The sequence below is a fragment of the Dermacentor andersoni genome, chromosome 9 (assembly GCF_023375885.2).
Source record: "Dermacentor andersoni chromosome 9, qqDerAnde1_hic_scaffold, whole genome shotgun sequence".
NCBI lineage: Eukaryota > Metazoa > Arthropoda > Arachnida > Ixodida > Ixodidae > Dermacentor > Dermacentor andersoni.
In genome coordinates, this window is record NC_092822.1 from 137755711 (window position 1) to 137780433 (window position 24723).

At 45.8% G+C, this 24723-nt stretch overlaps 1 protein-coding gene and 1 long non-coding RNA gene across 3 annotated transcripts in view; both read left to right on the forward strand.

Annotated features, from left to right (window-relative positions):
- The window catches only part of LOC126529770 (26S proteasome non-ATPase regulatory subunit 13-like), a 199400-nt gene that overhangs the window by 86378 nt on the left and 88299 nt on the right, over positions 1-24723 (forward strand). For both annotated transcript variants that reach the window (XM_055070023.2, XM_050177280.3), the window contains exon 6: positions 2313-2399. In XM_055070023.2, the coding sequence (XP_054925998.1) occupies positions 2313-2399 (87 nt within the window). The remainder of the gene's footprint in view (positions 1-2312; positions 2400-24723) is intronic.
- LOC129384495 (uncharacterized) lies at positions 2406-6851 on the forward strand. The gene is made up of 2 exons (XR_008612214.1): positions 2406-3478; positions 6159-6851. It is a non-coding gene; the product is annotated as an uncharacterized lncRNA (long non-coding RNA).

A 24723-nucleotide genomic window follows, 5' to 3' on the forward strand; every position in this document is an offset into this window, starting at 1 on the left:
ATGAACCTAATGAAACTTCTTTCCCAGACTACGTGGGGTAGTGACAGGAAGGGCCTAATGAATCTCTATAAGAGCCTGATTCGTTCACGATTAGATTATGGTGCCGTGATCTATCATTCTGCCGCCCCGAGTGCGCTAAAAATGCTAGACTCTGTTCACCATCTAGGTATCCGCTTAGCCACGGGCGCTTTCAGGACAAGTCCCGTGGAAAGTTTATACCCAGAATCAAATGAGTGGTCACTTCATCTCCAGAGAACATACATCAGCCAAACATATTTTCTGAAAGCCCACTCTAATCCTCAACATCCGTGTTATAATACCATTAACGAGATGACATATGCTACACTCTTTCATAATCGTCCCTCCGTAAGACAGCCTTTCTCGCGTGTGAGGGAGCTTAGCCATGAAATGCATGTTCCTCTCCTCGAGCTTCGCCTAATGCATCCAGCCAAGCTGCCACCTCCTTGGGAGTGGCAGCTGTTACAATGCGATATATCTTTCATGCAAGTTACAAAACATGCTCCAGAGATTGAAATCCAAATGCATTTCCGGGAACTCCAGCACAAACACTCCTGTACGGAGTTCTATGCAGACGCATCGAAGTCACACGACAGGGTGTCCTATGCAGCCGTCAGTCCATCCTTCTCGGAAAGCGACGTAGTGCATCCGGAAACTAGTATCTTTACGGCTGAGGCCTACGCACTGCTGTCGGCCGTAAAGCATATAAATAAATAAAAACTCCAGAAATCAGTTATATATACGGACTCCCTTAGTGTTGTGAAGGCCTTGATGTTTTTCTGTAACCACTAAAATCTGGTAATTAATGAACTCTACTCCGTACTGTGTAAAAGCATATATATCTAACCAGCATGTGATTATATGCTGGGTGCCTGGACATAGGGGCATCGAGGGTAACATTCTAGCGGACCAGATGGCCACATCAATTTCATTGTATGCAGTTAATCCTACCGCTTCGGTCCCTGTCACTGACCTGAAGCCTTTCTTAAAAAGGAAACTGCGAAAACACTGGCAACATATATGGGACGCAGAAGTAAATAACAAACTGCATGTGATAAAGCCACAGTTAGGTTCTTGGCCCTCCGTAACCAAATCACGGCAAACAGATGTCCTATTCTGTCGTCTAAAAACAGGACACACATTTGGCACCCATAATTTTCTACTCACCGGAAGTGAGCCTCCAAGCTATGCTAGATGCGGGGAGAGGCTGACCGTACTCCACGTCCTCCAGGAGTGTCGGGAAGCCGAATCTGAGAGAAAGAGACATTTTTCCTTAGCATACCGACAGCACATTCCTCTTCATCCTGCAATGTTTCTTGGTCCAGAACCGCTTTTTAATACAGACACAGTCCTAGGTTTCCTCAGAGATGTGGTCTTACATGTTATTAGTCCCAGGCATTCGTAGTGCCTCCTCTCTCCAGAGGATGCCACTACGATAATTGTTTTGCATAGCACATGCCTCCAGGCCCTTGTGTTTCAAGGGCTCTAAGGAGACAGTAGGGCATTTCTTATAATCTGATATATTTTACCTATCGTATCATTCTTTTTAAATGCATCTAAATGTTCATAGTACAAGTCATACGTCATCGCCATAATTTTATTATACAGATTTTATGCACTTTAAAGCATATATTTTAAGGCCCCTTTACAGCCACGTCACACCAACTTCATAGTAATCATAATTACACTGCAAACTCATTACCACAGACATGGCGCTCTTTGGCCATACCTGGGCCTTGCGCCATAAGACCCCATACATCATCATCATCATCATGTTTTAAAAATCTTGCGCTTACGATAGTGCATCAAGCAAAAAAAAAAAAAAAAGCTACTGGAAAGCTTCTGCATGATTAATAAGTGAAGCCAAAATCCTTCCCAGTCAGCAGACAAAACATTGACACATTGTGCAGATGGCACCATTGAATGGAAGCAACAAGCATTCCATCTGCACAGTGCAGAATATTCAGTCTTTAAGGATACACCGTTTGCAGAAAGCAGTAATTTTGATCCGCATTGCCCTGCTGTCAGTGGACAGAAAGTGAAAACAGTGCAAGGCTTATCCAGAAGATGACAGCTCGGTCCCCATTTTTTTCTTCGCTCTACTCCTACCACTTGCTCCAGACCCACTTGTGACAAATTGTTAGTTCTCATGCACGTTTGTCGCAGGAGGCAAGAAAAAGCGCGAGATGATACAGCTAGGTTACTGTGCTCTTCACTGCACTTACCCTCAAATTGGGTAAGTGCCATGGGCATTGTTGTTTGCTCAAGTGATGTCTCCACATTGGTGTGTGCAGGTGAAGGCGGACCCTGAAGCTGTCGTCCTCTGCAATGTGCTGTATGGTCAAAACAAGTTGGCTGTCAAGGACATGGCCAGCGTTAAGGTCAGAAACACCCTTTCCTGCAATTTCACAGGCCTTGCAAATATTCCTGAAGCCAGTGTGAGTCTAAAAAGGTCCAGGGTCAACTTTATTTTATTGAAGATTTAAATTCTACAGGGTGACTTATGTTAAGCAAAAAAAAAAAAGCTAGCAAATAATTTTTAGGTGAGATTAAAGGGCCCCTCACGAGGCCTGGCCAATTTGAGCTGACAAGCGCTCTGCATACTGTTAGGAATGGCCGTACGGGGTGGCAACGTGCCAGCTATTTCAGCCCGCTGCACGTGTTCCAATCCAGCCAGACGGGGCGCACTTCAGAGAACTGTGGATAACCGGCAGCCACGTGGCGCGGGGTCAGCTCAGGAATGTGGTACTCGGCAGTGCCACCCTTGACGGAGCAGAGTTCTACGAAGCCCTCTGACGTCGGCTCCGGACCTTTACACCTGTGTGTGTGTGTGCGGCACTGAAACCTGTGCAACACGTGTTTGTGAGCCCTCCTCCAAAAGGGCGGGTCATCTACGGTGACGTCGAACGATGACTGGACGAACGTTTCCGTCCACTGGGAATCGAGGGGGGAACAAGTGCTTACAAGCAGCGTTTGCCGGCTGCTAGGGTGTGCTTGTCATCATGAGCTGAGTGCTCGTTGTTGTGCTCGTCGTTGTGCTCGTTGTAGTGAGCTGTGTGCTCGTTGTCATGCTAGAAATGTACTTGTGAGCTGTGTGCTCGAAAGCTGTTTGCTGTATGTTAGTCTTGCGGGCTCCATATGGGAGTCACGCTAGACTGTCGATGTATGTCTTGTTTTAAATGTTAATATGAAAATAAATCCTGCTCACCTAGCTCCTAGATCGGCCTATACGACTCCTAGATCGGCCTATACGGCTCCTAGATCGGCCTACGGCTCCTAGATCAGCCTATGGCTCCTAAATTGGCCTACGACTCGGAGACAGCAACGGCAGCTGACGGACGTTGGCACATGGTGACTGTCCGGTATCCTGATCAAGTTGGAGGCGACTTAGGATTGACCACCTCTTGCAACTGACTGGGTACGGCGGAGAAGGACTGGTGATATGGTGCTGCTTCAGTGGGTAAGCGTTTGGTTTTGGCTGTAAGATTTACCAGGCTTCAATTTCTCTGTGTTTTTGAATTTGATTTGCTGGGGTTCTTTTACTTGTATTTTTATTTGCGTGGGTATCGCAGCAAGTATTGTGTGACAGCAGAACCAAAGCTTAAAGTAGCGACCTTGGTCCTAATGTGTTTGACCAGAGCTGACCTGTTGTGGTTGTGTGAAGAGATCGAGGTAGAGTAGAGGAGGACTTGACGGAAGAAGAAATTCGTATCGAAAGTGAGAATGATTTGAAATTCATAGAACAAATGGGCAAACGAATTCTAAGTAAGAAACGCGAACAGGAAGCAATTAGGCAAGAACAGGATGAATTTAGGCAAAAACAGGAAGAAGCTAGGCAGGAACTGAAAGGGGTTTCGCAGGAAGAAGGCCTAACAGCAGTAACGAGGCAGTACATTGATGCATTGAACAATGAGATTCAAGGTTTTGAGCAGTTAATCGAGCAAAGTCAACAGCTGCTTGAGAAATTTGTATGCTGGACGCAGCGAAAGTGGGAGGAAGCAGATAGCAGATTTTGCTCAAAAGCCGAGAGAAGTAGCAGCACCTGCGAGATTAGCAGCATGTTCATAAGTGAACTCGAAGTGCTAGCAGCTAACAATGCCTTAGTGGCAGCAGAGGCCGTTAAACGCCAGAGTGAGAGCGACGAGGTGCTGTGCCAACAGAGGACTGTAGAGACAGCTAGGCCAGCTGCCAACAAATTGGCACAGTTACCGCGCGTGTGCGTCACTTGTAATGTTAGCGAGGTTGCTGCGAAGTAAAGAGTACTGCTGACCCGATAGACACGAGCACCCATGTCGAGTCAGATCTCCGTGCCGAAGAGAAGTGCCAGCTGGACGATGCATTTGAGAGTAGTTCTCGGGATGGTGAGCTCCGTAGCTCACGAGAGAACAACTGCATTGTTCAGGGATCAGTGGGGCTCTCCGCCAGTCTAGGTAGCCAAGAGAGGAATGATTTAGTTAAGGATCATTCAGACTGTGCGGGTAAGAGACCGATCCGGGTCATCGAGATGTGTAACGGCCAGCACGAGGCGCGAGATGACGGCATGAAGAGAGTTCGAGGAGAAAGCGCCGCAGAAAGAAGCGCTGAAAAGATCGGAATGCGGTGGCTAATGTAGCGAAGCCAATGACGGCGACAGGCGCGAGAAGGCAGGGCGCGGAGAAAAGAAAGGTACGGTCGTCATGGACGATGTTGACGCATCAAACACGTTCGAGCACTGGTCAAAAGGAGACCGAGAAGCATGTTCTACACGGACGCGGGCAAAGGGCTCGGGGCAGTTAAATTCCTCGTCGTTCTTTTCGAAGCTCAGCGTGTAGTACAAAGAAGCGCAAGGTGGCAAGACGAGACCAGGTGGGGAGTAGCGACACGGTCACTTGAGTTTGTGAAGAAAGAGGGGCGCCAGGACGCAAATTCGCAGGAGACTGTAACGTCTTGGGGGAGCTGATGGTGAGTCAGCCCTTTTGTTGTTCTTCGGTAGCCAGAGTAGCTTTCGGACCGCGACCACCTTGAGTACGGCTCAAAGTATGAGTCAGACGTAAACGTTTGGCACGGGAGGCCAAGAGAGCTTCCGTAGAAGTGAAATGTTTTGTTTTGTTTTATTTTTGAACATTTGGAAATTTTCGCGATTTGAGACTAGAGTTTCTTTCAGTATGTAAGGTATGAGCTTTGTTTGTGTTTTGTTTGAGAAGCTCGGAGATTTGAAAGACGCGTTTTTTTTTAACATGTAGTATCGCGAGGTGTTCATTAATGACTAGATAGGCTTTCTTTTTTGAGTGTGTGAGTAACCTGAGTGTCAAGGTTATCGTTGAGAGGCCTATGGTAACGCGCGTGTGTTTTAGTCAACCTTCTTCTTTTTATAAGTGTTTTTTATTTTCTAAGGTTAACCGCTTAGGTTTTCAGTAAGTGCGTGATTTGCACTAAGAGCTCTCAGGTCCATTAGCGCGTATCCTGTGCGGACGGAAGGAAGCAGAAGGTTTATGACTGGGTTGCTCGTGTGTGTCGAGGGCAGCCGTATTCTGTCTTCTTTAGTGAGTGTGCGTAGAACGAGTTATTGGCAGCCGCATTTTTTTTAAGGGTTCTGCGGTGTGCGTGAGTTACGCAAGGTAGTTGTTCATTTGAGGAACGTGTCCAGTATGGACCAAAGGAACAAATGTGTGTCAGCGTGATGAAAACTTTGTATGATGCAAGCACGTGTTCGGAATAGGGACCACAAAGCGCGTTTGTGATGACGTACCTGTGGAGTTGGCCAGACGGTTCGGTGGCAACAGTACATGAGATAAGTACGCCACTGCGATAGGGTAAGAACAGGCTGTTCGTGAAGTTAGGCTGCTTAAGATATTATCTGGTATTGGTGGTTGAGAGCCTTCGGTTTAATTCTGGATAAACCTTTGCTCTTGTGCAGCGTGACGGTCGGGTTTGGTCGAACTTAAGAGGAACATGAACGCTCGCTTTGGCGGCACGAAATTTTGGGGCAAAATTTGAGGTTTCTCAGTTGAGCGACTTGCATTGAAATTGTGATAGGAGGCCTGGCAGGTTAACAGCTAATTCCGGGCGTTTGAATGCTGAGCGGTATTGTGTTGCCGGGTTGACTCTTCTGTGCCAGTTGTGAGATGGTTGAAGGCATTCCAAGTGCGCTGGGGTTGCAGAGAGCAAAGCCATCATCTTGCTCGCCAGCCATTCTCTTCCTGCCCAGCGGTTGCCAGCACTGGCAAGGCGAGATTTTCCGGGCCATGGAGGAGCTGTTAGGAATGGCCGTACGGGGTGGCAACGTGCCAGCTATTTCAGCCCGCTGCACGTGTTCCATTCCAGCCAGACGGGGCGCACTTCAGAGAACTGTGGATAACCGGTAGCCACGTGGCGCGGGGTCAGCTCAGGAATGTGGTTCTCGGCAGCGCCACCCTTGACGGAGCAGAGTTCTACGAAGCCCTCTGACGTCGGCTCCGGACCTTTACACCTGTGTGTGTGTGTGCGGCACTGAAACCTGTGCAACACGTGTTTGTGAGCCCTCCTCCAAAAGGGTGGGTCATCTACGGTGACGTTGAACGATGACTGGATGAACGTCTCCGTCCACTGGGAATCAAGGGGGGAACAAGTGCTTAGAAGCAGCGTTTGCCGGCTGCTAGGGTGTGCTTGTCATCATGAGCTGAGTGCTCGTTGTTGTGCTCGTCGTAGTGAGCTGTGTGCTCGTTGTCATGCTAGAAATGTACTCGTGAACTGTGTGCTCGTAAGCTGTTTGCTGTATGTTAGTATTGCGGGCTCCATATGGGAGTCACGCTAGACTGTCGATGTATGTCTTGTTTTAAATGTTAATATGAAAATAAATCCTGCTCACCTAGCTCCTCCCAAGTTCATCCCTACGACTACGACTGCCAAACCTGACAATACAATGCACGTTAACGATCGTGTCTGCTAAGTATTACATCGCTGCGCGCCATGGGAAGAGCTGAAATTTCAACCAAACGTCGCTTGCTCTTCTCTTCATGTGTGCTGCGCTTCCAGCCGGAGAGTTAATGCAGATCGTACAAGTGTGCCTACATACATGGCAATGTATGTAGGCACACAATGTATGTAAGCAGTGAACAAGGAACCTGTACGCGGTTCCGAAACGTCAGATTATTCATCAGACTTGGTCAGTGACCGTAATTTCTTTCATACATGGCAGTGCTGTGACATCACTCACGGTGGCATGTGACTTGGAGAATTATTCAAGGCAACATCTGTTATTGGTGTAATCTGTTACTTCAATAGATTAATTAAGTTTAGAAAAATAAAACACAAAAACCAATTGTCTGAATATTTTTGTTTTACTGCACGCCACAGCAAGAGAGATGTACTTCCATTTCGTCTGCTTGTTCCCACGTCTGGCAGTCACGTGTGCAGACAGCTCAACTTTGTTATTTTTTACCCTGTTCCAGCATGCGATCATGCTCTGTGATCCGTTTGTGTCTGCCTCACCATGTTCCAGCATACGATCATGCCCTGTGATGCGCTTGTGTCGGCCTCAGTACTCAAGTAGCGCTGACTTATACCTGTAGTCGGGTGTTCTTGTGCACAGTGTGCAAAATCATGTGCTGTGCGAAACAAGGCAAAAAACAGCTCATGCGTGATGCCGACAGTGAAAGTGCACCGCGCAGCAAAAAGGCGAAGGAAAAAAAAAAGTAAAGGCGATGCCTATGACGTATGCGCCACATGATCCTCGAGCTCCAGTGTGTGCGAACGCTGGGAAGGAATTTCGCTTGTGGAGGCTAGATGGGACAAGTGAAGAGAGAGTCTCTCTTGGCAGTGGTGCTCGCCTCCTGAATTCAGGAGTTCGTGTCACTGAAATATTTGTCTTGGCTATTAATGAGCAAATTCGAAAAATTCTTGTGGCAGAATGCTCCCTAGAGGGCACATAACATATAATTAAAATTTGCTATTGGCTTCGGGAGGGGCCCTTTAAAGCAACAAGAGCTTTTAATGGTTGCGAGCTGAGTCCTCAACTTTCATCCAAATAAGAGTTTGACTGGGTTGTCGCCCTTGTTATACTTCAATATGTGAATACACATGTACAATATACTTTTCTTATAGTATATTCAAAATATGCACGTATTTATCTTTTAACATATTTTGTCTACCAGGGCCCACATTTTGTAACATTTCATTTTCCATTTTATGTTGTACGAAATGGCCAATCCAATCAAGATATTGGTGCCTCTGAGCTATGTCTGAGCCAAAATGCAAAAAGAATTGAAAATGCTGTTGAGAAAGTGCTACTCCAGTAGCAATCAAAAGCAAGGCATGTCATATGACCTGGTTGCACACCTATCGTACAAATGAAGTGAGTGAGAAAGTTGCTGAAGTCAGTATTTTTGGTTTCTAGGCAAGACACAAACCTGCGACAGTGTTGTTGGTTTGTGAGTGCCTGACTAAACTAATTGCACACACCTGCAAGAAAGCATAGAGAAAGTAACACTTTGATAGGTCTATTTATTTTGTAGAGAAGGATTGGAATGATATAGTGTGTTGTTCTCCTCAGCGCTTTCTAGTTGGTTGTCCTCTTCAGTGTTTTTCGCTCATGAATGCCGCTCATGCTGAGAGTCCGTGCCCTGCTCTAACGGTCGGTCCCAAACGCCGGTGACTAATAAATGCCTTTACAAGTGGTGGAACTTGCTTCGGCCTACGTCAACCCTAGAACTTTGATTCCGTACCTTATGCTGAACTATGCCTGAAGACTCATCCCAGCAAACGCCTCCTACTCCATCCCAGCAAGTGCCCCCCTCAGTCGGTCCTGTGCTCTGGTGTGCCTTGCCACAGGGACCCTGCCATTTTCAGCGGCGCAGATGACACCGATGTCGAGGACTGGCTGGCAACATATGAAAGGGTAAGCGCCCGCAACAAATGGGACAATCTCGCCAAGCTGAGCAACGTGCTCTATCTTGCAGGTGTTGCCAGTCTCTGGTACAACAACCATGAGACTGACTGTCCGACGTGTTCCTCGTTCAAGACCTCTTTAGTGGCATCGTTTGGTCGCCCTGCTGTGCGCAAGCTGCAAGCAGAATCACGTTTGTGAGAACGTGCACAGCAGCCGGGTGAATTATTTACCAGCTACATTGAAGATGTACTGGACTTGTGTAAGGAAGTCAATGTGATGATGTCGGAGTCTGACAAAACCAGAAATGTTTTGAAAGGGATAGAGGACGATGCTTCTGACATGCTCATTGCCGAGAACCCTCTATCCGTGACTGACATCATCACTCTGTGCCAAAGATGCGAGGAGCTGCACAGGCAGCGCTTCTTGACACGTTGCCCTTCCTCGCGCAACGACCTTATTGCTGGTTTGGTTACCGTCTCCGATCAATCAGTGTCGCTTGCTGAAATGAAAGCATTCGTTCAGCAAGAAGTTGCACGCCAGCTCTCCTTGATATCCTTCGCTCAGCTGCCGCATCTGCAACAGCCTGCAGTGAAGTTTATGCCTCCGCTTTGTCGCGCGATCGAGCAGGAAATCATCGAGGTCTTGCCAGACCAGAGCCAACATCTTGCGGCTGCACCACTAAGCTACGCTGACGTCGTTGCGCCGCCCAACAGGTCCCGGTGGCTCCACCACTCAGCTACGCTGAAGTGGTCATGAGGACCCAGCCACTCTCTTCAAGTATGCCTCTCCGTTCTGCCGACTTCGTGCCTAGAGTGCGACTGCTGCCCACAGTACAGTCATGTCAGCGGCCGCCCCGTACAACGCGTCCTGTGACATGGATGGGAGGTGCCCTGGCGAGCTGGTGGCATACTCCCGACAACTGGCCAATATGCTTTGCATGCGGCTATGCCAGTCACGTCGCATGTTTTTGTAATCATGTGCAGCCTCCTAGCACTGCACCACCCGTGACAAGCCAGTCCAACAGTCCATATTACAAACCCCGTCGGCTATGTCACTGACATTGCTCCAGACCGTAGCTAAAACTACATGCCGTTCACCTTCTCCACGCCGTCGCTCACTGTCACCGATGCGACCTTGCCCCATAACTTGGTATGAGGAAGACTGATCGTTGCAGTCCAAGAGGCAAGGGCTGCGACAGCGTCAAAATGTGAGTCTTCACCCCAGTCCCTTAAACATAATTGAAGTGTTTGTTGACGGTGTTCACACATCTGCACTCGTGGACACAGGAGCTGGCATATGTGTTATGAATGCTAAGCTTTGCCACTTATTTCGGAAAGTCACGATGCCCCTTTCTGGACTGTCCCTCTGCACAGCCACTGCTCAGCATGTTCACCCCTTGGTGGCTTGCACTGCTAGTGTTGTCATTGCCGACGTTCTATATGCCATAGAATTTATCATCCTTTCCTCATGCTCTCATGATGTTATCCTCAGCTGGGATTTTCTCTCACGCCACAATGCCGTTATTTATTCCACACGGGCCGAAATAGAACTCTCACTGCTATTAGATTTGCTGCTCACTGACCATTCATCGCTTTCGAGGAAACTACTTGTCCATGCCGACACCCACATACCTCCGAATGCCTCAACGGTCATGCCCATGTCCTGCTGCGGAATCTCAGATGCTGTTGCTCCACTGTGTCCATCTGACTGCTTTGTCAGCCGGAAAGGTCTGCTGCTGGCTTTTGCAACAGTGGACATCACACAGGACACAGGGCTACAGCACCATTTTCGTTTGCAACCTGTTTCCATACCCTATGTTGCTGCTCAGAGGGGAATGTCTTGGCATTGTAGAAGTGATCGAAGATGTGCAAGTTATGGACGGGCCAAATGTCAATTACTGTGCTAGATCCAGTGTGCTCAGTGCTGTTTCTACATGTGACCTATCGCCCAGTGATGCATTTGGTTTTTCTATTGCTGATGCCTTTACATCAGTCTGGCGTTCTCGGCTTTTTGTGCCTTCGACGTATCTTCCTGGGCTGGACGCCAACTGTTACACATTGGGTCGATACTGGCATGCAACCGCCATTGCGGCAATGTCCGCATTGTGTATCTCCTTCAGAATGTCATGTAATCAATGAACAAGTCGACAACATGCTACGCCGCGAGATGATATGGCCTTCCAACTGTCCGTGGGCATCCCCTGTCATCCTAGTTACGAAGAATGATGGTTCTGTGCAATTTTTTGTGGACTACCGCCACCTTAACAAGATCACTGCAAGGACGTCGACCTTCTCCCGCGCATAGACAATGTGATTGATGGTCTACAAGGAGCAGAATTCTTTTCTTCTCTAGATTTGTGCTCAGGGTATTGGCAAGTACCCATGGCAGATCCCGATCAGCCGAAGACAGCTTTTGCCACACCCAACCGCTTATACGAATTTACCGTAAGGCCTTTTAAACTTTTTAATGCGCCTGCAATGTTTGAGTGAACACAGATCTGCGCAGCTTGAAGTGGCACATGTGCTTGTGCTATCGTGACGACGTTGTTTTTGCTCCTGACTTCCCCATGCACCTTCAACGGTTCCGGTCTGTTTTAACATGTTTAACAAATGCAGGGCTACAACTAAACCTCAAGAAGCGCCGATTTGCTGCTCGGCAGCTGACAATTCTAGGTTACGCCGTCTCCAAGGATGGAATTCTCCCAGATCCAGCCAAACTTTGGGCCGTCACCGAATTCCCTCAGCCAACGTCCGTCAAAGAAATGTGCAGTTTCATTGGTTTTTGTGCCTATTTCAGACGCTTCACTTGCAATTTTGCCCCCGTCATGTTGCCCCTGACGAAGCCCTTTGGAAACAGCGGGCGCCTCACTTCAGGGTCGTCCAAGTGCAACAAGGAGTTTGCAGTCCTGTGCCATTTGCTGATGTCTCCTCAGTTTTGCGTTGCTACCCGATGGCCCCTGCAGAGGTACACATTGATGCCAGTGGTGTTGACCTTGGCACAGTCCTTGCATAGCACAAACACGGGTTTTCTGAATACGTTGTGGCTTATGCAAGTCACACACTTACAAAAGCCGAAAGTAACTACACCACGATGGAAAAAGAATATTTGGCGATCAATTGGGCTCTTAAGTTCTGGCCATATTTGTATGACTGCCCATTTAATGTCACCACAGACCACTACGCACTTTGTTGGTTGTCGTCACTGAAGGACCCCTCAGGCCACCTTGCCCATTGGTCATTTCGCCTACAGGACTGTGATACTCGCGAGCTCTGCCGTAGCGGCCGCCAGCACTCTGATGACGACGCCCTCTTGCGCTCTCCCTTCCTCGACGACAGTGCCCGCTGCTCTGTATCCCAGCTTGCCATTTCTTCTATTGACCTTCGCACTAAAGCTTCCGAGCAGCACAAGGACCACTGGATCGCCTCACTGATAGACTTGCTCTCTGGACCATAGGCACAACCAACCACTTGTGCACTACGTTGTCAAGCCCACCATTTCGCCATTCGCAGTGACCTAGTCCACCAACGCAATTACACTGCCGATGGCTGCCAGTGGTTTCTAGTAGTACCTTGTAGTCTGTGTTCTGAAATATGCGCGTCATTGCATTCTGACCCGCAGTGTGCACACTTGGGAGTATTCAAAACTTACCAGCGCATTCGACAGCGGTACTACTAATGCGGGATGTTCAGCTACGTTTAGAAGTTCATTTGCTCGTGCCTATATTGTCAGCCCTGGATATCTTCGCCGCGCCTCTCACCAGCGGGACTGGAACCGTTACCTTGCCCTACCCGGGCGTTCGGGCACGCTAGCATCGATTTGTATGGGCCACTTCCCCTGACATCTGCTTGTAACTGCTGGGCCATTGTGGCTGTTGACCACTTCACGTGATGTGCCAAAACTGCCACTCTCCCAGTGGCTACAGCACGCAATGTTGCCTCCTTCCTGCTTCACTAATTCTTACTGTGTTATGGTCCACCACAGAAGTTGCTCAGCGATTATGGATGTGTCTTGTCGGGAGTCGTTGAAGCCACCCTGAAAGAATTCCAAGTTGTGCACCGCACAACTACAGCTTACCATCCGCAGACCAGTGGCCTCACAGAACGCTTTGACGGCACGCTTGGCGACATGTTCGCAATGTACATAGCCTCCGACCACACACATTGGGATGCCATTCTGCCCCTCGCAACCTACGCCTACAATACTGCCACTTAGAGCACTACTGGCTTTTCATCCTTTTTCTTGTTGTACGGCTAGCACCCATCACACACAATCGACACAATCCATCCATACAAGCCTGATGCATATGAGTGTGCACCTATTTCTGCCACAGCCAGACACGCTGAAGAGTGTCGCGATCTCGCGCGGGCCTTTACTTCAAATGACCAAAAGTGCCAGAAGAGTGTTTGTGGTGACACCACTTCTGCGCCCATGTTTCTCTCCGGAGCGCTTGTGTGACTCTTTGTCCCTTCCACTGCACCTGGTCTCTCATCTAAACTACTGCCCAAGTATGAAGACCCCTATCACGTTGTTCAGTGCTCATCTCCAGTCAACTGCAGGATTGAGCCCGTTGAACCATCTTCAGACATTCGCCGTCATGGACAAGACATTGTCAATGTCAATTGCCTCAAGACCTACTATGACCCACTCATAGTGACGAGCTGTTAAGTCGCTGGGTGGCTCCCCTTTCGTTTCCAGGGATAATTGTAGAGAAGGATTGGGAACAATGTAGTGGGTCGTCCTCTTAAGCGCTTTCTAGTGGGTCGCCCTCTTCAGCGTTTTTGCTCGGGAATGCCGCTCGTGTTGAGAGTTCGTATTTGCACTTTATTTGTTTATTGATACTGTTTGCCGATAGAGCTGTAACATGGTGGATATCGTAATACTTGATTACAGCATTGCATGCCAGAAGCACAAGCGCATTGAAGCATAGAGAAAATACAAGTGCTGCACACATCACGCAATGCATACCAGTACCTTAAACATCATTTACGTTAATAATACAGATCTAGTATTGCAAAAGGGAAAAAAAGGAAATGAAATGAAAAAAAAGAAGGACGACGCACACAAAACATGTACCATGCATGGAACAAAGCTTCGAATACAAGTGGAAGGAACGAGAATAATATACAAACAGTGGGGAGTAGGTCTAAATGTCACAGTGCTCTGCTAGGTAATTCAATACAGACTTTTCAAATTCACTCGCAGAATCTATTGTTACAATCTCACGTGGTAACGAGTTCCATTCTTCGATTATGTGTGGAAAAAAGGAATATTTATGTATGTGTGTTCTCACAGTTAGAGGTGTAATTTTATCGGGGTGACTCTGACTGCACGTGATGACCTTCATCTAATATAGCGTTCGGTGTTTTTGGGTACATAGGGTGGAGGAATTTTAATTTTGCAGCTATTCTCCATTGGGATAGTGTCTATAAGTTCAGTATGGTTAACATAGCCATGACTGAATCTGTTATCCTGTATTTCGAAAGGATAAACCTTGCTGCCCTCCTCTGGATTCTTTCTATGTGGTTGATTCTATTCTTTAGAAGAGTTGACTGCTGGGCTAGTTCGTGATCTTGCATACTGAAAAGATTTTGCGTCAAAAACCACACACAAAAGAAAGACGATGACACCACGGGCACTCGTGTTATATGTTGATAAGCGCCCGTGGTGTTGTCATCTTTCTTGTGTGTGTTGTTTTTGGCACAAAATCTTTTCAGGATTCTGTTCTGTTTATATAGATCGCATACAACGCTTGCGTATTGTCACGTAGTAGTGACGGCAAAGAAGGCAGCAAAGCTGTGATTATAGAAACTAGCGTTTTATTAAGCGAACTTGTGCCCTCAAAAGCAGGCTACACTCAAAGAACAACGATAGCGGCGAACCCACTCGACGATCGTCGAAAATCTGATCAGCGGGTCAAGCGCGTCAGCTTTTATACATCAGTCGTCGAATGTTCCAGAGTAATCGCTGGTACCTGCGTGCCTTCCACAAAGTTCTACACCATTCGTGTCGCGCATACATGCAATCAGGTTACGCAAGGTTCGGCAACAACAGACAGTGGATAGAAGCATCGATAACATTCCAGAAACTTCCAATACATGCAGGCGCGTCCCACGCTGTGCGATAACATTTGTTAGGTGGCGAAGCGTGGTCGCCTGATAAAGATAGGCAAGTACATGTGTCAGTTTTCTAGCATAGGACGTACTAGCAATAGGTAGGCTGTCACTTTTACATTTAAATTACAACATTTTAGTCTCCGTCTTAAAAATCAAAGCTTTCTTTAGGCTGAGGTTCACAAATTATTAAGATGTGTTTTTGCCTCAGGCCTTGTGATATGGCCTTGTCATAAGCCTAGGTATTGAAAGCGACTAGTTTGAGGTATGTTACCCCCTAAGTTGACTGTTTGGGCATGTTGGTAGTACATGTGTCTTAGCCTCTTCTCTGTCCTCGTCTTGTGCACAAAAGGCTGCATTACCTCCTAGTTCATAATCAAAGCAGAAAGTTGCTTTTCTTGTTATTCTCGTACATACTGTTCTTTTGCAATTTATCTTCATCTTTCATTTGTCGCACCAATCACTGACAGTTTTTAAGGCTGAATTTAGTATCACCTGATCCTCAGGATGTGAAATCGTTGAATACATTAGGCAGTCATCCACAAAAAAATGTATTGTAACAATTTTGTCAAGTCCTTTCATTAATCTAACATAAAAACAGGACAAGGCTCTGCACGGAGCCCTGTGGTACCCCTAAAGTGACAGGCAGTATTTCTGATCTTGCACCTTTAACTTTGACAAATTGTTTTCTATTAGTAAGATATGATTTTATCCATCTGTATATGTTGATATGAACAGAATTTAGCAATTTTGTGATGAGTTGCGGGTGTGAAACACGGCCAAAGGCTTTTGACAGGTCTAAACATATGGAGTCTATTTGGCTTCGTTTGTCTGTCGCCTTCGTAAAGTCATGTATTGTTTCAATGAGCTGTGTAACTGTAGGCAAATGCCGTCTAAAACTGTGCTGATTTGGGTTCAAGATATGAGAGCTTTCATAATGGTCAAACAAGCATTTTGATAGCATATGTTCTAAAATTTTACATGTGCGCCTGTTTGATATTGGTCTATAGTTTTGAACATGGTGTTCGTCACCAGATCTATGAATGGGCACAACTCTTGCAATCAACCAATCATACGACAGACTAGGCTGTTCTAGAGATGCTTTATTTATTTTATTTATTGATACTGTCAACCCACAATGGGTCATTACAGGAGTGGGAGAAGTACAGAAAGAACATACAGAGTGTTACATTCCTTGGCAGGTAGTGGAGTATCATACATCAATGTTGATTTTCTAGGTACAAGAGTATTCTTTCAACTGAAAACTAGGTATACAAGGTATACAAGATCAAGAAAGTGTGTTGTACACAAAGGCACTCAAAGTGGCATACAAAGGTGATGCATAAAAAGACATACAAAGAGTGTCCAGACCCTAGCAAAAGTAACATATGGTATGATCGGAACATTGCACTTCTAATACTGTTTTCTAAGTTGAGCAAATATTCTAACGAACGAACACTTTCTGGAAGACTCACTATAGAGGTGTACCCATGAACAAATAAAGGTCACAGGGGACAAATTATGTAAAATATGTAGACTTAACTTTTTCCTGGAATTCACCTATTGATGATAGTTTCACTATAGTGTCTGGTAGCCTGTTCCATTCACTGATAACTTTAGGGAAAAAACTAAATTTAAAAGAATCAATAAAGACAGAGGGAGGGGGAATGTACATACTGTGTCTATGCCTAAAAAGGTGTCTGGTTGGATGATAAAGTAATTGTTTTTTTTTATGCTAACGAGATCATGAATAACAAGAAAGAGAAATTTTAGTCTTTCGAGGGAAGTTCTAGATTCTAGAGAGGCTAGATTGGCAATTTTGTTAAGTTCTGAGGGGGAGTCATGCCGCCGATACTTATTGTAAAAAAACCTTAAAGCGAGGCGTTGAATTTCATGAAGTTTAGATTTATTGGTTACCGTGTAAGGGTCCCATATTACTTTGGCGTACTCCAAGATTGGTCTAATTAATGTTTTGTATGCCAGAATGCGCTGTGAACGCGTCTTCTTAAGCACCATAGTGCATTGCGTGACTTGGTACACATGTCATCGATATGAACATTCCATCTTAAGTTGAACGAAATAGTAACACCAAGGTATTTATGAGCGGAAACCCTTGTTAAGGAAGTGTTCTCAATGGAGTATGTATAAAACAGAGGTTTCTTTTTTCTCGTAACCGTCATGACAACAGTTTTATTTGTGTTTAATACCATTTGCCATGTGTCACACCAGGTTTTAATCTTTTGCAAGTTTAATTCAAGAAGAGTCTGGTCATCGAGTTTTTCTATCTTATTATACAAGACACAATCGTTTGTGAATAGCCGAATGGGTACTGTAATTTATTGGGCATATCATTAATGAAAACTTAAAAAAGGAGCGGACCTATAACGCTGCCCTGGGGTACACCGGATTGTACCCCTGAGGGATCAGGGCGACTGTTTTCAAGCACAACGTACTGTTCTCTGTTGGAGAGATAGGATAAAAACCATTTAGTGATCATCGAATTTCTGAAAATTTTATCAATCTTTAGGAGCAGTTTAGGGTGGGAAACTTTATCAAAAGCTTTCGCAAAGTCAAGGAATATTATGTCTACTTGTTTGCGTTCGTTCAAGGCACTTGCGATATCATGTGTTAATTCAACCAACTGAGTTATTGTCGAGTGCTGCTTACAGAAACCATGTTGGCAGTGATTTAGGATATTGAAATCAGCGAGGTATATGGATAATTGTTTGGAGACAATATGTTCTAGTATTTTGGCACATGTACTAATTAATGAAATAGGTCTATAGTTATTAACATCCAATTTATTAACACTTTTATGAATCGGAACAATTTTTGCACACTTCCAAGCAGACGGGAAGCAGCCAGTAGAAATTGAGGACTGATAGATAACTGTAAGGTATTTAGTGGTCCACTCTGCATGTCTATACAAAAACTCATTTGGAATGTTATCGGGTCCTGGGCTCTTTTTGCTATCTATGTTCAATATGAGATTTAATACACCCTGTTCATTTATTTCAATCTGCCTTGGCGCTCTTTGGCCACACTTGGCCCTTGCGCCAATAAACACTACATATCATCATTTATTTCAATGTCATTCATAGGGGGTTGATTGGGAACTTCGTCAAAATTAGGTGTGGAGCAATCGTCTTTAGTATAAACGGTAGAAAAAAAAATACTGTTAAGAGACTGAGCTCTGTCTAAAGTGTTATCCTTACAGTCAGTGCGAGGCAAGGGGTTTACATATCTCCAAAATTTACTAGGAGCATTTTTGAGCAATTATACCTACGTAGCGTTGAAGAAGTTAGTTTCTGAATCTTTAATAAGTTGCTTAAATTTTTGGCGCATATTCTTGATAACATTAATGGAATGTTGGCTGCCAGTCTGTCCAAGCACCTGACGCCTTCGCTTTAATCTTCTTTTTGCATGAATAATGTCTCTGGTTACCCATGGATTTATTTTTCTAGTAATCTTAAGACGGTGCGAACATAGCACTTTATTCAATGTTGAACCACATTGGGAAAATGATCCCAGAGTTTGTCAACGCTCTCACCAGAACAGTGCATAGTAATGAAGTCTTCAAATGATAAGGCAAGGTGATATAACATGCGTACATCATTAGCATCTTTAAAATTCGGGATCAACTTTTGCAAGCGGTCCTCTGAGATCCTTGCATCAAGCTTAAAGCATGTGATAACCATTTTGTGGTCAGACATTCCATCCTCAACCAAGCAGCTAGAAAGATAGGGATGTAACGGCTCAGAAAGAAATACAAGCTCTAGGATTGAGGAGGTATCCACACACACCCTAGTATGTTCCGAGACCATCTTGAATAAATTAAAGCAGAAGGTCAAATTAAGCAGTTCTTCACAGGATCGAGGTTCAGATGAGCCTGGATCCATTGTTACCCAATTGATTCCAAATAAATTAAAGTCACCAATCAAGCATATATTATCAGTGTGGCAAAAACTTGCTTCCATAAATGCTCTAAGGTTTACCATTACGCTGTCGGTTGAGCCAGGAGGTCTGTAAAATACACCTATGCAAAGTGAACGATTTGAAAGTTTTACTTTAATCCATAGAGCTTCGATTGCTCTGAAATCCGGCAATACTGTGTACATAATGGAATTTTTTACAAGTAATCCTACGCCCCCTCCTCTACTACATCGGTCCTTTCTCAAAAGAATGTAACCACAGGGAGTAAGTAACCTCAGCATCGGAAATGTTATTGCGGAGCCATGTTTCCATAATGCCAACAATATCTGGCTCATGCTCGAGTAGAATACTTTCTAACACATCTAATTTATTCAGTAGGCTGTGGGCATTAAGATTCATGATCTTTAAACATGCAAGGTCATTTGGTTGAAGTCACGCATCCCTGCTCAATAGAAGGATCCAAGCACGCGTGCCGTTTATGATTTACGTCATCCATAGCGTATACGGTGTTATTAATTTTTATCTTATCAAAGATGAGCCTAACTTTAGCACCCCTCTTTTTTTCCTCGAGTGCTGAGTTCCACAGGCCTTTGCGCGCGCTATTAACTCTCATAGAAAAATCCTCCTGGACGTTGAAATGTGTTTCCTTAAGCTTCGAACAATTGTTTAGTAGCTTCTTGTTTTCCCTGAAATCAGTGAAGCGCAAAATAACCGGCCTGTTTCTTCCGTCTATCTTCTTACCAACCGTGTGGATACGTTCAATCGAGTTCAACTTCACTTTCAGTATTTGCTCAAAAATGTCAGAATTTACTTTGCATATGAGATCTTCGTCTGTTTCTTTGTCTTCTTCTGCTATACCCCTAATTATAAGGTTATTTCGCCTTGAGCGGTTTTCTATATCATCGATTCTTTTAGCCAACTTGCCCATCTCACCATCAAATTTACTTACAGCATAATCAAGCACTGAAAGATGCTTATGAACATCGTCTAAGGATTCAAGCTTTTTTTCAATAGCTTGAAGTCTGCTGTCAACCTGCGAGAGGAAAGCTTCTGATGTTGCCTGCTTATATCTAATTTCAGTCACTTTCTCAAGTAGTTCTTTTTGAGATAGCATGAGCTGCTCAAGCATGCTATCCTTAGGTCCTGGGTTTTCTTCGATATCCCCAGAAAGTTTCAGTAGTACGCTTATTATGGATAGGCATTGAGTGATATAAAAACCAAGAATGCGGGGACATGGCAGCACTAATAAGCAGATGTAATCACTGCAGAAACCATATTTGCTTTTACCAACCTGCACAAGAAGCGGAACTTCAGGCAACATAGTCACGGCGATGCTGCCATGTCTACTGCTGGTGAATGAAGCCGGCATCCCTTTTAAAGGTGTCGGTCGGGTGATCACATGGGCATTTGTTGACGTCACTCTGCGAGCAAGGTAGGCGTCACCTGCATCATCCACATGCGATCCAGCCAGTCGGTCTAATGCCGAAGATGCATGGTTCCTGATACCCGTGCATAGTCGCAGTGGCGCGCTGTACCCGTAGAGACGTAATCTATCAGGTGGAAAAGAAGCATCCGTGAGCGATCCGAGGCAAATGCATCCGTAGAACACCTGCATAAGAAGCGGAACTTCAGGCGACATAGTCACGGCGATGCTGCCGTGTCCACTGCTGGTGAATGAAGCCGGCATCCCTTTTAAAGGTGTCGGTCGGGTGATCACATGGGCATTTGTTGACGTCACTCCGCGAGCAAGGTAGGCGTCACCCGCATCATCCACGTGCGGTCCGGCCAGTCGGTCTAATGCCGAAGATGCGTGGTTCCTGATACCCGTGCGCAGTCGCAGTGGCACGCTGTACCCGTAGAGACATTGTCCATCAGGTGGAAAAGAAGCACTCGTGAGCGATCCGAGGCAAATGCATCCGTAGAACACCTGCACAAGAAGCGGAACTTCAGGCGACATAGTCACGGCGATGGTGCCGTGTCCACTGCTATCTCCTAATCTTTAAATAAGATTAAGAGATATATTGAGACCCAGTCTGCCTTGTGTCTCAAAAACTCATTAGGGATACCATCTGGGTCAACCGATATTTTTTCGGATTTATGTTCAGCAGTAGAGAAAGGATTCCTTCTTGTGAAAAACAAATATCTTGCATAGCAGAAGGTGCTCAAACATCTGGCGTACTCAAGTCTTCAGCCATTAGCTCAAGTGGACCAAACACAAAGTGAAAAAAGTGGTTGTACTCATCTGCATCCTCTAAAGGGTTAGTAATAACATTTCCCGAGTCGACAGTGTAGTTGGCGTTTTTGTTTGATGGACCCAGATGACACCAAAATTGCTGTCGGGAGTCCTTCATGAACCCAACAAGTGTCTTGTGTATAATACCTTTCTATTGTGACCTCCTGTTTTTCTCTTAACACCTGTGAAAGATGGGAGATTTCAACTTAGTTTCATTTCTTTGTCTTTCTTTTGCATTTTAGCTGTCACTTTACTAAATAATTTCTCGATTTATTCAGGGACCCTGATTCTTCACAGTTGTTGATCATTTAGGAACAAAATGTTTCACACAGTAGTATACAGTCAAACCCACTTATAACAATACCGCTTTTAACAATATATCGGATATAGCAATGGACAGCCGCGGCACCGTCACTTTTGCAGTGTGTTCTATGGTAAAATAAACCGCTTAAACAATGCTATCATACTAGATTGTCGGTTATAACAATTAAATGTAGTCATTTGGAGCCAACCATCACAGAAAAAAAACGCGCAAACGCAGCGACCACGCCGGCCAAACTACTCTGCCAAAAGTGCGTGCGTGTATGCGGAGCCGCCCGCACAGGGGCGGCGAAAAGCTCACGTGACGACGCATGCGAGGAGAATGGGGGGAGCAGGAGAAAAGATGGACGCTTTCCTCTGGGCAGAGTAGGAGAGGGAAGGAAGGCATTTCTTTTGTTGCTTTTGTATCGGCGCGCGGGGAACAGTCCATTCTGAGGGTGTGCCGCTCGTTGAAAACGCGTCACGGCAGTTGAGTGTGGGCTGCCGATGGAGCCATTACAGAACTTTGGTCTACGGTGCGGGGTGATGACGGCGACGCGGAGAGGCTTCAAGAATTCTTGCACGCCGACGATGCAGTCGCGACAAACGAAGAATTGACTGACGAGGCGATCGTTGCAGCAGTTACCGGCGCGGAAGACGATGACAGCAGCAACGACGAAGATGAACCGGAACCTGTACAAGTTGTGTCTCAACAAGAGGCTTCAAGAATGATCGATTCCCTGCGGGACTTCATTTTTGCAAAAAAACCTTTCGCTCGGACATGTTCAACATTTGGATGCCTTCCAGAAAGACATCGGCAAGATTGCCGCGAAGCAGTTGAACCTTGCCGATTACGGGTTTGTTTCAGCAAAGAAGTGAGAAGTGCAAGCTATTTTGCCCTCATTAAATGCTCTTAGGTATTCATGTTTTCTTTGTTTTTTTTTTTGGGGGGGGGGGGGGGCGCTAAGGGATTTCCAAGCTGAGAGGCAGCCGCGGCAACCTTCTCGTATTTTTTACGAGGCCCCTTTCGGGACCACCAAAACGATGCCTCGGCGGAGCTGGCATGTCACTTGCCGTCTGTGACCCCTATTTGCAGTTGTTATGCTTTTTTTCGCGCAACCCGTTTATAACAATTATCGGTTATAACAATGAAATTTTCATGGCACTTGAACATTGTTATAAGTGGACTCGACTGTATAATAGTTTTAAACTTGTTTCACAGCCTGTTTATGTCAATTGCCCAATCAAAACTGTACGACATTTCAAAATTATTGTAAATGCTCATATCATCAGCTATGGTGAAGTCATTTATAAGGAAAGTTTGTCTCTGCGTGTTCTTAGGAGGCAGTGCCTCATCACACTTAGCAAAATGAGTTTGTGGTCACTCAGCCCATCGGGAACAGAAATGTTGTAATCAGTGACCTTACTGCCCAAAAAACCAGGTCCAGCAGGGATACTAAGGTTCTTCCAGTCCTTGTTACTTCACTTACTAATTGGATAAGATCGTTACTAAACACAATATCCATCAATACTTCTCAATATTTGTTAGACATGCTGCTTATTTCGTTTGTTCCATTGTATACCTGGTAGGTTAAAATCACCTGCAATGATCAGGCACGTATTAGCAGGGACACCATTACAAAGAAAATCTTGCATATATTGTAGAAACTCTATGGGAACGTTTGGCAGTCTGTAAACTGCTCTGATTGTGTAGGGTGTTGGATCTGGAGGACAATCCCAATTGCTGTTCCCCAATTGTTGTCTCTCGCTGTTGTATGCGGGAGTTGGCGGAGGTTGAGGAGGACTTTGAGATGAAAACTGGAGGTTTATTTACATTATTTACAGTGAGAGTACAAAGAAATTAAGTCATAAAGTCATTACGGGCCGGCAGCAACTCGGACGCTGCGGCCCGTGGCAAGAAGCTCAAAAGAAATGAATGAATGTATGCTCCCTTGCTGCTCCCAGTCTCTGGCTTTTAACCCCTTCGGTGTCTCGAAGTCACGTCAGATTCGACCAATCGGCGAGCCTGCTCAAGTGTCATTTTTGGCCAATGGTAGGCACCCGTGCGAGTGTACGTCACATTCGGCTCAGAGGGTCACTCCTTGGGCTCCAATTGTCAGAGGGATTATTTGTCTGCAGTATTTGTCTGCACTCTGGGGTACGTGCAGCAGTGGCGTAGAGGTAGAACACCCGCCTCGCGTGCAAGAGGTCCGTGGTTCGAATCCTGGTGCCAGGAAATTTTCCACCGGATTAAAAAAAAAATCCACGTGTTGATAAAATTGCATAAACAGGCCTGGAGTGTGGCCTAATCCCGGTGACCAGAACCGGTAACGCATTCCCTCACCAGAGCAGGATTGGCCACCCTGGTGCAGTACTTGGCCACAACCTCCTATATGAACACAACAATCAAATGCTGGCCCTCAGTCCCCAGCAGCTGCGAAGCAACTGACCACGGCGGCGGTCAGACCTGCGACGCTGCAGAGGGTGCTAAGAATCCCTGGCTCCGGACAGGCCGCCATTGGAATATGAACCTGGCAACGTTTAACGCTAGAACGTTATCTAGTGAGGCGAGTCTAGCAGTGCTATTGGAAGAATTAGAGGGTAGTAAATGGTATATAATAGGGCTCAGTGAAGTTAGGAGGCCAAAAGAAGCATATACAGTGCTCAGAAGCGGGCACGTCCTGTGCTACCGGGGCTTAGCGGAGAGACGAGAACTAGGAGTCGGATTCCTGATTGATAAGAATATAGCTGGTAACATACAGGAATTCTATAGCATTAATAGGAGGGTGGCAGGTCTTGTTGTGAAACTTAATAAGAGGTACAAAATGAAGGTTGTACAGGTCTACGCCCCGACATCCAGTCATGATGACCAGGAAGTCGAAAGCTTCTATGAAGACGTGGAATCGGCGATGGGTAGAGTGAAAACAAAATACACTATACTGATGGGCGACTTCAATGCCAAGGTAGGGAAGAAGCAGGCTGGAGACAAGGCAGTGGGGGAATATGGCATAGGCACTAGGAATAGTAGGGGAGAGTTATTAGTAGAGTTTGCAGAACGGAATAATTTACGGACAATGAATACCTTCTTCCGCAAGCAGGATAAACGAAAGTGGACGTGGAGGAGCCCGAATGGTGAGACTAGAAATGAAATATACCTCATACTCTGCGCTAACCCTGGCATTATACAATATGTGGACAAGCTGAGTAAGGTGCGCTGCAATGACCGTAGGATGGTAAGAACTCGAATTAGCCTAGACCTGAGGAAGGAACGGAAGAAACTGGTA